General features: G+C 43.2%; 1 protein-coding gene across 1 annotated transcript in view; it reads left to right on the forward strand.

Moving 5' to 3' along the window:
* ADGRG2 (adhesion G protein-coupled receptor G2) overlaps positions 1 to 17,087 on the forward strand; it is a gene marked incomplete at both ends in the record, with an annotated part of 66,600 nt that overhangs the window by 31,701 nt on the left and 17,812 nt on the right. The window contains 6 exons of the mRNA XM_083361278.1: positions 2,673 to 2,729; positions 3,128 to 3,198; positions 3,584 to 3,648; positions 15,908 to 15,947; positions 16,443 to 16,477; positions 16,596 to 16,693. Coding sequence (XP_083217404.1) covers positions 2,673 to 2,729; positions 3,128 to 3,198; positions 3,584 to 3,648; positions 15,908 to 15,947; positions 16,443 to 16,477; positions 16,596 to 16,693 — 366 coding nt within the window. The remainder of the gene's footprint in view (positions 1 to 2,672; positions 2,730 to 3,127; positions 3,199 to 3,583; positions 3,649 to 15,907; positions 15,948 to 16,442; positions 16,478 to 16,595; positions 16,694 to 17,087) is intronic.

A 17,087-nucleotide genomic window follows, 5' to 3' on the forward strand; every position in this document is an offset into this window, starting at 1 on the left:
TTCAAGGCTTTTTGCTATGGACCATGGTATTACCACATCAACTATCCATACTTTATTCTTTTCAACCACAGTTGAATCTGGTATATTATATGCCAAAGCACCCACCCTCCTTAACACATTAACAATTGTCAATAAGAAAGTGAATTTTTTTTGATAGTGGACATTGCAATACCTGAAGATAGGAAAAGGAAAAGAAAAAGCAGTTTAACTAAATTTAGTTTACACCAACACCATTCACTATTTCCCTCCATTTCTTTTTATCTTTTCAAACCATCTTGATATCAGGAACCCTTGATTAGGACTCCACAATAAATCACAATAAATCCTAACACTTCACAGTGTAGCTTAATTTCTCAGATTGGTTAAGAATAGACTGGCAGACACAGCTCAGTAAATTCAGAATCTTTATTGCAGTATAGATTAAAATTATTTAAGTGCAGTTGTAGGTGGACTGTTCCCAAGTATTGATTGCCCACACACCATGGATTTAAACACAAAGTTTTCTTCCACATGCCTTTCCAAATTAAAAGTTAATTGGCATAGCACTTTGCAACCATGAAGCTGAACAATTATTAAATGTTTAAATGATGCTTTGGAAAAGCTGGTTTCCACTTGCCAGTCTCCACTCTTATCACTCTCTCTATATATTTTTTTTGCTTCTCCCTCCTCTTCTCAATCTAGTAAATTCCATAACAGTATAACAGAATAACAGATTTGGAAGGGACCTTGGAGGTCTAGTTCAGCCCCCTGCTCAAGCTGGAAACCCTAGGGCCTATACCATTTCAGACAAATGGTTGTCCAATCTCTTCTTAAAAACCTCCAGTGACAGATCATCCACAACTTCTGGAGGCGAGCCATTCCACTTATTAATTGTTCTAATTGTCAGGAAATTTCTCCTTAGTTGTAGGTTGCTTCTCTCCTTGGTGTTTCCATCCATGGCATCTTGTTCTGCCTTCAGGTGCTTTGGAGAATAGGTTGACCCCTCTTTTTTGTCATAAACCTTTAGATATTGGAACATCATGTCATCACTAGAATGAATGAATGAATGAATGAATGAATGAATGAATGAATGAATGAACAAACCAACAAATGAAATTGTGAGTTCCCATGTACAGAATATGTAGTTAAGACAGTCTCGGGCTAGGTCACCATTGGACTTTAGAAAACTTGTTGAATTAGCAGATGAGTATCTCAGGGCAGAGGCAATGCCACAACAGGGAATTAGGTAAACCATCTTAAAAAGCATATCATTTACAAACAGAGAAGCATTTAAATCTTTGACACAGCATAATTCAATGTCTGAAAATCCTGTTTAGAAAAAAGAAGAGGTAATGCATTAGTTTAGGTTGCTTGCTCATTGCATAGCAACAAGGATGGCATAACAAATAAAATTCATGACATCTGCTATAAAGGAAATCTACCAAAAGTCAGGAGGAAATAAAATTGTTAAATACTCCAAATGCTCAGTTGGTTGCTTCTCATGACGGAGGAATCATTTTCTTATATACAATTTTCCTCATTTACAATCAATTTCATTTCATCATTCCACCAAGCATCTTTTTTATACTTCCCTTTAATGTACTTTGGGCTAAACAAATAAATTTCCTTGCTCTACTTTGTTTAATACAAATATACTTTACATTAATATGCTTCTGTGGACTTTTTATAAAAGAATTATTTTCTTTTTTTTCCAGGGAGCTTCCATTTAATCTTTCCTTAATTTATTTATTTATTTGTTGAAGGATTCTTCTGTCTTCTAATACTTTTATATATGGTCTTTCTCTTTCTGCAATGACTCCATATATCATTCTCCTTTACTTCATGTCCATTTTCTTCCCAGATCCACTCACGTTATCAAATAAAAGTCTGTTCTGCATTCAGAACTTCTCATCTCTTTTGCAGCCTTTATTAAATCCTTTGATCTTTCATCATAAACAGTTAAATCAGCCATGAAGTTAGATTAATTCCTTTCCATATGAATGCATCAGTAGATAGGCTGAAATTGTGTTCAAAGCAAACATCTGCAAAAACAAGACCACCATTCAGTTCTATTTCTTTTGTCCTCCATTTCTTAGTGTCAGAAAAATATTCTGTCTGTCTAAATTTTATTTCATTTTTACCTCATGTCATTAATTCATTAGGTTTACCACATGTTCATGTTACAATCTAAATTGCAATCATTCATATAATGTTAACAGATGGGCCAATAAATATTGATTTCCTATGCCTATAAGAGCTTCTGCTAACTGAAGCTAATGTTTAAAAAAGTCAGGTACTGTAGTTACCGTATTAGTCTCAGTTATCTTATGCTACATGAAGCATTCCCTGCTAAGACTCCATTTTAACACATTTTGCCCAAAATTTACAAGTGTTAACAAGCCCAGCATGCTTACTTTGTTTTGTATAAATAAGAATCTTTAATCTAAAGACAACTTTGTAAGCCAAGATACCATAATTTTCCCTGTTGCTCTTATTTTTTTGTAAGCAATTTCATTCTTTTGAGTTTGGAATTCATATATTTAGCTGGATTTGTAATATTGGACCTAGCTCATTTTTTAAAATAACAAATGCAATACTCATATTTTGGTTCTATGCTGGGAGCTATTCCAAGTTAGGAAAAATGTACAGATTATATAAAAATGCAAACTCCTTTTTTTATTCGTGTTTTGTAGGAGCAAACATTTTACATAAGAAAGTGTGTAAGTTATCAGATATCTGTAAAGACTCAGGTTAGTGGTTTTTATTTTTTTTTTACTTGATATCAAATATGTTTAATAGACTATTGTGTTGTTTGGATTCAGTTCTGTTTTAGATTTAAAGGTCCTTCTTGCCTTGCTTCTCTGCACAGAAAATGTAGAAAAGAGGATATGTGATCATGAGAGCTGGTTCTTATAATAACAGATTATAGTTTGTCATATAACTAAACCAGGATAAACACGATATAGAAGTATTTATCCTCAAACTTTCTTTCTATGCAAAGGACAGAATATCAGTGTATAATCACACAAGGAAACTAAAGAATAAAAGAGAAGATATATGCTTTCTTATTTTTCTAAAATATATGTTTTAATTTCTAAACCAAAATTATTCCTAATGCAAAAGTTTTTTTTTCTCCCTTCTTTTTCAGTTTTCTACATGGGCAGTTTGAAATTTCAAATTCGTGAAAACAATTCAGATACTTCATATAACATAACAGTAGTAAGAGTCCTTATTATTGTTGTTATTTTGTGATCAAATTTCAGTTTTCTATTGGGGTTATTAACCATTGTCACAATCCTAACGTTGCATAAAAGAATTACAGTTGACATTAACTGTCTAGGCATAAAGTAAGTGATAAATGGGACTGAAAATAAATTTACCTCTGCTTAGTCACCTGGAATGGAATAATTGCTTTGTATTATAATTTACTCATTCTGTAATTAAAATTTTGTTAGGTTTCATTCACAGTACATTCTTTGCTATGAATAACAATTAATAATCTGTGCCCTATCAGGCCATATTATGCTGCTATGCCCATTATATTCTCTGGATGCAGACAATATATAAAAGTATAATGTATTTATGAGTTCCTTATTGTTTTTAGAGATATCCTGGCAATAACACTAATCTGTACCAGTTAAAAGTTTATTCAACCCAACCCGAAATCAAGTGAGTATTTTAAAAATATATTCTTCCTTGCCACTGTTGCATGCAAGTCATATTTAAAATACTTTTGTGTTTTAATGCATTTGGAAGAAAAAAAAACTTTTTAAATTTATCACTTCTGGTTTGCTACAATCTATTTATATACTGCCAAATTAATTTCATGTCTCTTCATCACAATTCCTTTGGGAGATTATCCACGTATACTAGTTTACTTGCAGTGAAATCAGCAGGGCTAATATGCAATGTTCAGTACAGATATTCACCATACTTTTATATGTATTTGATTGGTGTGTTGGTGTTGGTTTTCTGCCTGGCTATGTCATTTTTCACTGAATGGTCCTTTTCTAATTTGTTTGGAACTACTATGCAATGTCTGCATATATAGTTACATAGTTATCTGTTAAAAAACTACTTGGTATCCTAACCTACTTTTCTTGAATCATGGAAGAATGTTACTTTTCCTAAATTTTGGCTATTTTCTCCTGTCCCTTACAATCCAGTAAACAACTGAAATGATAAATGAGGGCACAGTTCTTCCTAAAATAATTACTTTTTAAAACCTTAAACAATGGTATAGAATCCTGGACTTCAAGGAAAGATATTTTACCTTTTCTTACAAGTTTGTAATTAGCAATAAAAAAATAAACAGTTTAATGGAATTCACATTGAAACTAGCACACCTGCCTGGTTTAGGGATGGAGCAATGTAAGAGATCTAAAGTAATACTTAAGGAACAATTTCTTCTACTCTCATCAACAAATGCTCGTGCTATTTGTTATATAGCAGGGGTCCCCAACCTATGGTCAACGGCCTGGGACTGGGCTGCAGGCTCTTGGCCAGTGGGCCGTGGAAATGGCTGACTGGTGTATGCATGCATGGGTACACATTCCCTCCACTCACGCTAGCACCTGCATCTCCATTTCCACATACACACGGGCACAAACAGGGATGTTAGTGTGGGCGGTAATTTAAAATCTCCCTGACAGATAATTCCAGTAAGGTACCACTGCTTAGTCTAAACCTCCTGTTGCCTCTTAGTCTCTCCAGCTTTTCTACACAGATTTCTGCCTTTAGCCCAGCCCTAGGCATACTAGGCAGAAAGATCTCTGGATTTAATTGCCCCTAGTACAGAATTATAGAAAAATGCTGCATCAACCCTGAAGCACACATTTTACTGTAATAAGAAATTCCCTTATTAAAACAAGCCAAATTTCTACATTTAAAATGGAATTAACTGGAAAAGTGAAATATAGTATAAAATGAGTGAAGACAATAACTACAAACAGAAACTGCCAAATAAATGTGTATTAAAGTAATGAAAGTAGCTACTAATTATTTCCTTATATGGGTTTTTGAGTTTCAGGACAGATTCAGAGTTCATTATAATTGGAAATTATCTTTGTCTCCAGATTTTGGATATTTAGAACCTGATTGTTCCTCTAATCAGCATCTCATCCATTTCTCTTCTTTCTGAATCCTATCTTTCACTTTGTAGAAAATGGAGATACTTGAAAGCTAAATTCACTGGGAAAACTGTTGCTTTGCCTAAGCAAGAATTATCTAACAACAAATGACTGTTTAAGAAATGAGACTGTTATACCTGCCCCAGTCTGATTCCCTAGGGAAGAAAAACTCTCAACTTCATTTGAGTTGAAGCTAAAGGTATTTTTACTAAGAGATGCTGTCTGCAGTAAAGTCAGATGGAATCTAAAGTTTCTCACGCAACAATACACCTTTTCTTGTTGGAGCATTGTATAAATTGATCTCTGATAAACGACTTGCAGAAGCAGAAGAGGGAGTAGAGGTTACTTTTTTTCCAACTTTAGATAGATTAGGGATGCTCATCTTTATCTTTTAATCATACTTTATAATCCACCAGGTAAATCAGAATTTGTAATCCAATAGGCTCCTAACAAATAGGAGAGGTAAATAATAAAAAATAAAAAGTAATAAAAAAGAACAAAAGGGAAAAAGGAAAAAATATACAAAAATTTGTAATCCAAAGTGTTGTATTAGTAGTAATTTCTTGTTATTCACTCTGTCAAAACAGCTTGTAAAAATTCCAGGTCAAGTTGTATTTATAGTCCATGGAAGTCAGATGACTTCAAAAACAATTTTTATTTATAATTGTAATCCATCCTCTAGAAAAGGGCAATCCAAAATGAATCTTCTCTTTTACAGCCACAATCTTCAGGACTATAGATTCCAAGAACACCAAAAAGTTTAAACTACAAGCTGTGTCTGGGCATATAGCCAAGTTTTAGAGCTCCAATCAAAACAACTTAGTAAGATTTAAAAAAGCAAGGTTAAATGTAGTTCTCAATTTTGCCACTAGATGTCATTAGATATCCATTCCCACTGAACTTTAAAAAGTTAAAATCCAATGGTTTCCAAACAAGGAATAAAAAAAAATGCAAAAGTTTCCCAAATTATCCTTCTTTTATCCCTCAGTTGACTTCACAATATTGTTATAAGTCAGTTTGAATTTCCCCAAAGTTTAAACCGCCGCTTACAGTTCAGGAGGGAGGGGGTAGAGAAAAAAATCCCCCACTCCCTAAAGCTTGGGAACTTCTTGCTTTTGGGTGCTTTTTTCCAGAACCAGTATTTTTCACTTGTAGAGAGGTAAGGAAAGTAGTCTCACCCGGATCAGCTGTTTTGCTTTCCGCTTTCATTGTCTCCAACAATCAGCAGCTTCTGACTGACTGCATAGCCCATGATCTACAAAGTATTGGTAGAAATCAGGCTTGGGAAACGGAGCCTCATTCCCCTACACCTGCATTGCTGCAACGTCACTGGAAACTACCTCCTTTAACCATATTAATGCACATGCTTGGTAGTATAAAACCCAGTCTGGAGGTCCCAGCATCCATTTTCTTTAAATTCTGGTAACAATTTCAATCTGATTCTAGCTTTTTTCCCTTGCCAGAAGGGAAAAATTCATGGGTTTAACTCATCAAAAAAAAAATTCTCTATTTTTATAGATATTGTTTGAAATAGAAACAATAGTTTTGGTAAAACATTCATTTTGACCATAGCTATTCTTGCTAACATTAAAAACTGTAAATTTTTCCATTTTCTAGGTCTAGTTTTATTTGTTTTAATAGTTTTATATAATTGTCTTCTTTTATTGCTGCGTATCTTGCTGTGAGGTATATTCCCAAGTATTTAACTTTCTTGACTATCTGGAGATCTATTTTTCCTGACAGTTGACTTTTTTGTTTATTTGTAAGGTTATTAACTATAACCTTAGTCTTTTCACTGTTTATTTTCAATCCTGCTACTTCTCCAAATTCTTTTATCTTTTTCAGTAATTTAGGGCTTGTCTCCAAGAGCTCTTCAAGTATAAATACCAAGTCATCCGCAGTTTCTATTTTCCATCTTTTATCTCCATTCCCTTAATTTCTGGGTCTTGTCTAACATTTCTATTCAACACTTCCAAAGTTAGTATAAAAAAGCAATGGAGATAATGGACACCCTTGTCTTGTACCCTTTTTTATATTAACATTCTCTATAAAATCTCCATTTACAATTACTTTGGCTGATTATATTGTTTTAATTATATTTATAAATTTTTCCCCAAAGTCCATACAGTTTAATTGTTGTCTCATAAATTCCCAATTTACATTATCAAAAGCTTTCTGTCCATCTAGGAAAATTAGTGCCATTTGTTTCCCTGGATGCATTTCATAGTATTCCAATGTATCCAAAATAATTCTTAAGTTGTTTTTTATTTGTCTCTTGGGTAGAAATCCATTTTGGTCTGGATGAATAAATTCAGTCAATAATCTTTTCAATCTCTCTGCTATTACTGAGGAAATTTTTTTATAATCTACGTTTAATAGTGATATTGGTCTATAGTTTTTTTTATCTGAATCAAATCTGAGTCTTCTTTTGGAATTAAGAGTAATGTTGCCTTCTGTCCAGGTGTTTGGTATTTTGGTCTCTGATAGAATCTCATTGCAAAACTCTTTCATTGGTAAGCTTAATCTCAAACCTCGTCCGGAGAGCAGGAGATTCAAGCAACCGAGACGAAAGCTGAGTTTCCAAAATGGTTTAATAAGCAAAGCAAACGATCTTCAAATGGAACAAAGCCAGCGTTGGCTGCTACCCGCATCCAACGCTGTTAAATACACATTGCATGTACACACCCACGCCCCACCCAGACGCACCCACTTCCGCCCATCCCCTACTTAACTCCCGTTTCTCCCAAACACCTTCCTTTGCGACACGCCCCGCCACCCGGCACCCTCTACCTCCCAGGTGAGTCTTCTCGTGAACGCTCGTCCCAGTGCCGCTAGTCACCACCCCCACCCCCGTCCCTGATCCCGGCACCTTCCCTCCTGTTGCAGACACACCTCTGCCCTGCTGCTTGGCCCCCCTTCGCAAGGCTGGCAAGCCCCCAGTCCTTTCTCGTTGTAAACGGGCTCCGCTGCCGAGGGCCCCGCCCGCCAGCGCTGCAAGAGCCGAGTCACTATCTGGTTCGGGCCCATGGTCCTGCGAGGCTACTGTAGCCGGCAGGACGAAGCTGAGCCCAGGACCCTGCGAGGCCACCGTAGCCAGCAGGGCGGGGCCGGGTTGCACGACGCGCGGAGCTTCAGCCGGCTCGGCGTTCGTGTGTGGAGGCATAAGAGGTAAGCAATCGTCCACCCTGTCCGCGGTGTTCCCCCGTCCTCCCCTCGGCTTACCAGGGTGCAACCGGTGAAATGCCCGCACCAACCGAGGAGCATGAACATCTGCATCCCCCACCCACGTCGCTTCCTCCACAGGATATCCCTTCCACCTGATTAGGTACTGGACGCCCCCCCTACGAACTCTGGAGTCAAGGATCTCTTGGACCTCATAATGGTCGCCATGGGTGGGCCCAGGCCCACCCTCCCCCACTGCCGTTGCGGCTGAGGTGGCAGGCTTCAGTAAGCTACTGTGGAACACTGGGTGAAGTTTGCCTAGGATCTTCGGTAGTCGTAGCCGTACTGTTACGGGGTTAATTACCTGTACCACCCGGAATGGTCCGATGTATTTGGGCCCTAGCTTTTTACAGGGAACCTGGCCACGTAGATACTTGGTAGACAGGTAGACCAAGTCCCGCACCTTCGGGACTGCGAACGCTTTTCGTTTCCTATCAGCCTGCTCTTTATACGTTACCGCAGCCCGCTCCAACGCTTTTTTCACTGCACCCCAGGCCCCCTCAATCTGCCTCATCCATTCCTGTGGCTGACAGGGATCCTCGTGCCCCGGGCTGCATTCGGGGATGGGGACAAAATCGTTACCCATAACCACTTTGAAGGGGGAAAACCCCGTACTGCTATGTACAGCGTTGTTATACGCTACTTCCGCAAACGCTAAAAGATCCACCCAGTTGGTTTGCTGGTACGATACGTAGCAACGTAGATACCGCTCAACGGCGGCATTGGCTCGTTCTGCTGCGCCATTGGTGCTAGGGTGGTACGCCGTACTGAGTCCTTGGGTTGACCCGATGAATCTAACAAATTCCTTCCAGAAACGCGCCGTGAACTGTACTCCCCTGTCCGAAATGATACGGCGTGGTACCCCATGTAAACGGTAGATGTGAGTTACAAAGAGCCAAGCCAATCGACGTGCTGAGGGCAACCCTTTACAGGGAATAAAGTGGGCTTGCTTAGAAAATAAGTCCACCACTGTCCAAATAACATTATGGCCCTTACTTTCGGGTAACTCAACAATGAAGTCCATGGCTATATCCTGCCATGGACGAGTAGGGTCGGCCACCCTCTGTAGGAGGCCCAAAGGTTTTCCCACCATAGGTTTTGTGGTAGCACAAACGTGGCATCGCCGCACATAGTCCTCCACCGTTTTTTTCATGTGTGGCCACCAAAATTGCCGACGTGCCAAATGCAGGGTCTTCAGAAACCCATAGTGTCCAGCTTGCTTGGTGTCGTGACACTGATACAGCACTTGTTCCCGTAAAGGGGCTGGTACATAAATTCGGGTCCCATGCCAAGCTAAGCCATCACGCATGGCCACGAACTCTGGGTGGGCCTGTAGCCAGGTATCCCCCTGAAGGGCCTTCCTAAGGTCTTCACAGAACTCGTCCTGCGCTGCTAGAGCGGTGTTCCCCTCCTGAACTAGACCTTCGGTAGGCACAAGCGCTTGTACAACGTCCTCCCTCTTCCCTTCAAACTGCGGCATACGCGACAGCGCGTCCGCCAGGAAGTTTTTCCCCCCCGGAACATACTTCAATGTGAAGCGGAATCGACGGAAGTACAGTGCCCACCGTACATGCTTGGGGGAAAGCCGTCGGGGTGTCTGCAACGCCATCAGATTCTTATGATCCGTCCACACCTCAAACGGGTGGACAGCCCCCTCCAAGTGATGTCGCCACAGTTCCAATGCCCAGCGTACCGCAAAAGCCTCCTTCTCCCATATTGCCCAGGCACGCTCTGCAGGAGACAATTTTTTAGACGCATAGGCACATGGTTGAAGCACCCCGTCGTTGTTTCGTTGAAGAAGGACGGCTCCGAGGGCAACGTCGCTTGCGTCGGCTTGGACCACGAAAGGCAGGGCAGGGTTTGGGTGTCGTAAGATCGGTTCTTTAGCAAAAAGAGCTTTTAACGTATCAAAAGCTCGTTGGCACTCTGCAGTCCACCCCACCCGTAATCCGGGACGTGGTTGTACTGTTAGCTGTCGTGTGCGAAGAAGGTCCGTAAGTGGCAGGGCTATGGCCGCAAAACAGGGTATGAATTGGCGATAAAAGTTCGCGAAGCCTAGAAACCCTTGCAACTGCTGCCGTGTCCGCGGGGCCTGCCACTGCTGGATGGCCTCCACCTTTTTTGGGTCCATTTCCACCCCCCCCTGCAGAGATTCTGTACCCCAAATAATCGAGTTGCTGCCGGTGGAACCCGCACTTGGACAGTTTCACAAAGAGCCGTGCGTCCCGCAATTTAGTTAACACCCGCCTAACCAAGGCGACGTGCTCTTCCATCGTCTCGGTGTAAACCAGGATGACGTCTAGGTAAACCAAGACCCCACGATATAAGAATTCATGCCAGACCTGGTTAATTAATTGTATGAAGACGGCAGGGGCACCCTGTAGCCCAAACGGCATCACCCTAAACTGGAAACTCCCCAGAGGACAGTTGAACGCCGTCTTCCACTCGTCCCCTGCTTTGATTCGGACACGATAATAGGCCTCCCTGAGGTCCAGTTTGGTAAAGACCCGGCCTTTAGCCAGGTGGGCCAACAGGTCTTTCATTAGTGGGAGCGGGTAAAGGTGCTCAACGCACACCGCGTTCACACCGCGATAGTCCACGCACAGTCTAAGCCCACCATCCTTTTTCTCGCGGAACAGCACGGGCGCCGCCATCCTAGACCGTGCTGGCTGGATGAATCCCCGCTCCAGATTCTTGTCGATGTACCGCCGGAGTTCCTGCATTTCTTTCGGGGACATAGCATACATCCGGGGTTTTGGTAGCTTAGCACCCGGTTCCAGCTCAATGGCGCAATCCGTGGAGCGATGAGGTGGTAGCGTGTCGCACTCTCGCTCATCGAAGACGTCCAACAGGTCGGAGTATTCACGGGGTATTTGAGCCTCTTGCGCTAACCCACCCGCACAGGCCCTCTCTCGTTCCTCCGTGTGTAGTGGTCCCAGGAATGCGTGCTCTCGCGGAGGCTGTGGGCCCAACCCCAACCGGAGATGGCGGCAACCCCCCTCCCACCAGATCGTAGGGCCCCACCGATCCAACCATGTGAGCCCCAGAATAACTGCCTCGGTCATAGAAGGCACCACTATAAACCGCAAAATCTCCCAGTGATCGCCCATCTCCAACCGGATCGGTTCAGTGACGTGAGTGACAGGTGCCCCCCCAAAAGAGACCCATCCACCTGCTGAAAGCGTAGAGGGCTAGTTAGCCGCCTCACCGTAACCCCCAGTCCTACTACCACCGCTTGGCTTATTAGGCACCGTGTGCTACCTGAGTCAACGAGGGCTTTATATGCTTTCCTCTGACCGGTGCGGGGACTGACCAGCACCACAGGGAATACGAAGGGACAAACCGGAGCACTTACCATTGGGTCTTCGTCTAGACCCTGTTCCTCTGGACTCTCGTACGGTGGGGGCTGTGTTTCTACCGGCGTCTCCACCCGAACAGGAGCAGTTGGTCTGGAGACATCTCCGCCTAGTTGGTGAGCTGCCTGTGTCCGCTCCATGGATCTCCGGGTCCCGGTCCCCCGTGCTGGGGAGGCAGAAGGGGCTGGCCGGGCAGGAGGCAGAGGGCAATCGACTGCCCGGTGTCCTGGCTGGTCACATCTGAAACACCTCAGGACAGCCCGTGCTGGCTGGGAGGAAGGCCGTGTAGACGCCGCCACAGATGGCTCTTCTACCTTCGTCTTCTCAGCCGGCCGTCGGCTTCCAGAAGGAGGTTCGAACCGGCCTCGCATGTCCTGCAAACCCACGTCCAGCTCCACGGCCACACGGTACCACTCCTGCAGTCGCGCTGGAACGCCGCGGACCACACAAGCCCGGCGGAGAGCCCCGTCCAAGCCAGCCCTAAAATGGTGGACAAGAAGACGCTCCAGCCACGAACGCAACTTCCCGGCCACCTTACGGAACTCCCTCATGTACTCCACCGCAGATCTGCCTCGCTGCCGTAGGGAAAGGATGTCGGCTTCGGCCCGCTGCACTCGGGAAATGTCCTCGAAACGAGTCCGCAACGACTCCAAAAACAGGCCAACATCCCCGAGCTCCCGAGCGTGGTCACTGTATAAATCGGCTGCCCAAGCCACTGCTTCCCCTTGCAGGCAAGCTGTTACTGCCACCACCATAGCCCGCTGTGACACGTAAGCCTGGGCATACTGGTCCATATGTCCTATCACCTGGCCCAGGAACATCGCCAGGCGGTCAGGGTGGCCATCATAAGTAACTGACAAAGGTGGAGGTCCCCATACCACTCCGGGTCCCCACGAAGCCACTTGCGGGCCCAGCACAGGAGAAGCTCCAACTAGCCGTGTTGTCGATTGGCCAGGCCTATCGTCCGTCCCTGACCACATCCCTGCAGCACCTCGCCCGAGGCCTACAGGAGCAGAACCCTCACAAGGCATGCCAAGACCAGGTTGGTTCTGGTGGGATGGCGCATCCAGAGGTGAATGGGTCGGTGCAGCCCGTCTTGCCGGAGCCCCGGCAGGGGACCATTGGCCTGGCTCTTGGCCACCAGCCTCCCCGAACCTGGTCCGCAGAATGTCCATAGTCTGGTTGCCTGGGGTGGTGGAATAACTCCACTCCTCCCCCTCGTCCTCCACAAGGCACCGCTCCCTCCACACTGACGAAGGACCCCTCAGCCGGGGTTTGTGGGCCTCCTCGTATCCTCTATGGCTCAGGGCAAGGCCCGGCCTCCTCCCTCTGCCGAGGCCCTGGCCCCCTGCCTCCCTTGGCTCCACCATGCAATCCTCGAGTAACGATGGCTGCTGCCTAGGCCGAACCGCCGGAAGCACAACCTCTCCCACATCCACTGTCCTGGAGGAGGCTACACCAGCCCCGGCCCCCATCTCAGGCCCAACCTCCTTCTCAGAAGCAGCCGCCGAGGCGGACCCCTGCAATCCCTCCGCCATACAACTCACCCACTTGTCGCTCGGAAGGAAAAATAAAAGGGTGAGAACGCTGGCTTTCTCTCAAACCTCGTCCGGAGAGCAGGAGATTCAAGCAACCGAGACGAAAGCTGAGTTTCCAAAACGGTTTAATAAGCAAAGCAAACGATCTTCAAACGGAACAAAGCCAGCGTTGGCTGCTACCCGCATCCAACGCTGTTAAATACACATTGCATGTACACACCCACGCCCCACCCAGACGCACCCACTTCCGCCCATCCCCTACTTAACTCCCGTTTCTCCCAAACACCTTCCTTTGCGACACGCCCTGCCACCCGGCACCCTCTACCTCCCAGGTGAGTCTTCTCGCGAACGCTCGTCCCAGTGCCGCTAGTCACCACCCCCACCCCCGTCCCTGATCCCGGCACTTTCCCTCCTGTTGCAGACACACCTCTGCCCTGCTGCTTGGCCCCCCTTCGCAAGGCTGGCAAGCCCCCAGTCCTTTCTCGTTGTAAACGGGCTCCGCTGCCGAGGGCCCCGCCCGCCAGCGCCGCAAGAGCTGAGTCACTATCTGGTTCGGGCCCATGGTCCTGCGAGGCTACCGTAGCCGGCAGGACGAAGCTGAGCCCAGGACCCTGCGAGGCCACCGTAGCCAGCAGGGCGGGGCCGGGTTGCACGACGCGCGGAGCTTCAGCCGGCTCGGCGTTCGTGTGTGGAGGCCGTTGTTGCTGCTGCAGCTGTTGGGCGCTCTCCCGACCCGAGCCGTTGGGCGTTCTCTCAGCCCGAGCCCCAGGAGCAGAAGAAACCGGCACCGGTGAGTGTCGCGCCCGTGGCGCCGCTGGGCGTCGAGCCCGCGGGGCGCGACACTTAAGGTGTCCTGTATACATTTATAGAACTCTGCCGTTAATCTATCCTTTCCTGGAGTCTTGTCAGTTTTCTGTCTTTTTATAGCCTCCAACAATTCTATCATTGTTATTTTTTCATTTAACATGTTTTTAAAATTTCCAGCTATTTTTGGTAATTTAGCTTTTTCCATATATCGCATTATTTTTTCTTAGGGATTTCTTCTATATCATATAATTTTTCATAAAATTCTTTATTTTTTATTGTTTCATTTTGAAATTGTAGACATCCTTTCCCATCTTGTAGTTTATTTATCATTTTCCCCTTTTTTCAATTTATAAGCTCTCCATCTACCCGGTTTATTAGCATTTTCAAAGAAGTTTTGTTTTGCCCTTTTAATTCATTGGGCCATTTCTTCAGCTTCTATTAAGTTTAGTTTGTGTTTTATTATCTCCATTTGCTTTTTACAAGTTTTCTTTTGTGGGTCTATTTGTAATTTTAGTTCCAGTTTCTTAAGGTCTTCCTTTAACTTCGTTTGTTGTTATTTTTCCTGTTTTCTTTTTTGCCATATACATTATGGCTAAACCTCCAAAGTATGCTTTGGCCGTGTCCCAAATGTTTTGAAGTGATGTCTCTTCTTTCTTGTTTTCTTTAAAAAAGAATTCCATTTCCTTTAGTGCTATTTTTGTAAATTCTTTCTGTTTTAATAAAGCTTGATTCAGAGACCATCTGAGTTTTTTCTTTCTTCCTCTCCAGGTCATCTTTAATGGATTATGGTCTGCCCATATATTGGTTTCTATCTCAGTCTCGTGTATATTCATTTTTAGTTCAGTGGATAGCCATATCATGTCACTTCTAGACCATGATTTGAGTAAAATGTATTCTGAGATTTTTTTGGATTTTTCTCTCTCCAGATATCCTGTATACAAATTTCTTCTGCCATTTTGAAAAAGGTCTTAGGTGGTGCATTTCTTCCTTTGAAGTTATAGAGAAAGAATAATGTTCTCACCCAGTTCCAGCCACGATGTTCAGGTTTTGCTGATTAGTGCTTTCCTCAGTTGTCAGTAGCTTCTGACTTGGCCACATAAATGCAGCCAGTCTTTCCCCTGCCAGTTAGGAGGGTTTCCTTGAATCAAAAGGATCAACCACTGTCTCTCCATGATCCTTCTTTGTCGCCTCTCCAGGGCGACTTTAGACTCTTTTTGGGTCCCCAGCATGGTGAAATTGGCCATGGTAAGCAGAGCCCTGTCTTCCTGCGCCCATCTCGCTATGATGCCAAACCGGAAGTCCCAAGCATGCATACTTTTTTTGATTTCAGGACTCTTATATCTTGTAGACTGATTGACATGCAGATGGGGAAGTGGAAGAGTGTGGCTAAAGCTAATTGGGAAAGTCTGGAGTGAAAAGATAATGTGTCATGAGTGTTTAGTCACCATTTTATCTGCTCCAAACTTGCTGACTATAATTGCAATAAATAGGAAAGGTGCTTCTTTGAGAAATCTCATGTGGCGTTAGTGGCACAGGATTTTGCCGTTATAGAAGCATATTTGTCCTAATGATTATAAATATTGATATAGTTTAAATTAATTTTTGTAGCTTGCTTTCCTACAATATACATATGCAATTATGCTAGTTGGAATTATCATTCTGCAAGTGGAACTTCACTTGCCCAGTGTTTTTTCCCTCCAGTCCTCATATAGTTTCTGGCTGTGGAGAATGGGGAGATTCCTAGGATTGGATGAGATGTGGGGATGGTAAGACTGCATGTTCAGAGAAATTGGTGGAACTTAATTGGCTTCCACCCTGTTTCCTAGTGAAAATGAAATCTGGAACTTTTAATTAAGAAACTAAAAATGTCTTTTAGTATTTCAGATTTCAATAAAACACTTCAACGGCTAAGTCAGGTAAGTAATCTATAACATAATACTATAATTAAATATGTAAATATCTTTTTTATTACAGGTAGTCCTCAACTTACAACCACAATTGAGCCCAAAATTTCTGTTGCTAAGCGAGTGTTGTTAAGTGAATTTTGCCCCATTTTATTACCTTTCTTGCCACAGTTGTTAAGTGAATCACTGCAGTTGTTAAGTTAGTAACATGGTTAAGTGACTCTAGCTTCCCCATTGTCTTTGCTTGTCAGAAGGTCACTAAAGGTGATCACATGATTCCGGGACACTGCAACCATCATGAGTCAGTTGCCAAATAGTTGATCATGTGACCAAGGGATTCTACAACAGTCATAAGTGTGAAAAACGGCACTAAGTCACTTTCTTCAGTGATGTTGTAACTTTGAATGGTCCCTAAATGAACTGTTGTAAGTAGAGGACTACCTGTATAGAATGCCTATGTCACTGGGACCAAATAATTTACTTTCATTGTATCTTGTTCTCTTGTAGTCATCTCTCATTCAGTGTAATGACATAAACCAGAGGTTTGTATTATAACATTTCTCAAATATTATTGCATTATATTTGCATTAAGAATACTGGAAGTTTTAATCAGAAGCAGTTGTAATAAAAAATCTTAAGCTTTTTTCCTTGTCTTTGCAGTATAGTCAACTGTATTTTTATAATAAAATTGGAGAAAGGAATGAATATAAGCAACATAGTATCAGAGTTAGAAGAAAAAGCAGAACTAAATCTAATTGGTAAGAAAATTTTGAATAGAATTTTGTTCTAGAGCTACTTGGTAACAATGGTGCTTGTTTTATCTGTCCCAATCTTCGAAACTAAGATGATGAAAAAGCTATCAGAAGTCTCCCAACACAGGATTTTTATTTCAAGATTGCATGTTCTATCACATAATTTTTGAGTTCTTTTAATTATGAATATCATTTAAAACATACTTGTAGTGCTGTTTAGTAGTTTTGTATAAATTGTTCAGCAAAGCACAGCACCTGTGGGCAAAGTCATCCAGCTGTTTGAAAGAGTTTTGGAGCAGCTGGGTCAAACCTTCAAATGACTGTAATTTTTATGCCTACAAAGAGTGAATCCAAAGAGGTGCTTTGTTTGTTTAATTATTTGCACAGGTCTATTCTTTAG

The sequence above is a fragment of the Vipera ursinii genome, assembly GCF_947247035.1.
Source record: "Vipera ursinii genome assembly, chromosome: 4".
In the NCBI taxonomy this organism is placed as follows: domain Eukaryota; kingdom Metazoa; phylum Chordata; class Lepidosauria; order Squamata; family Viperidae; genus Vipera; species Vipera ursinii.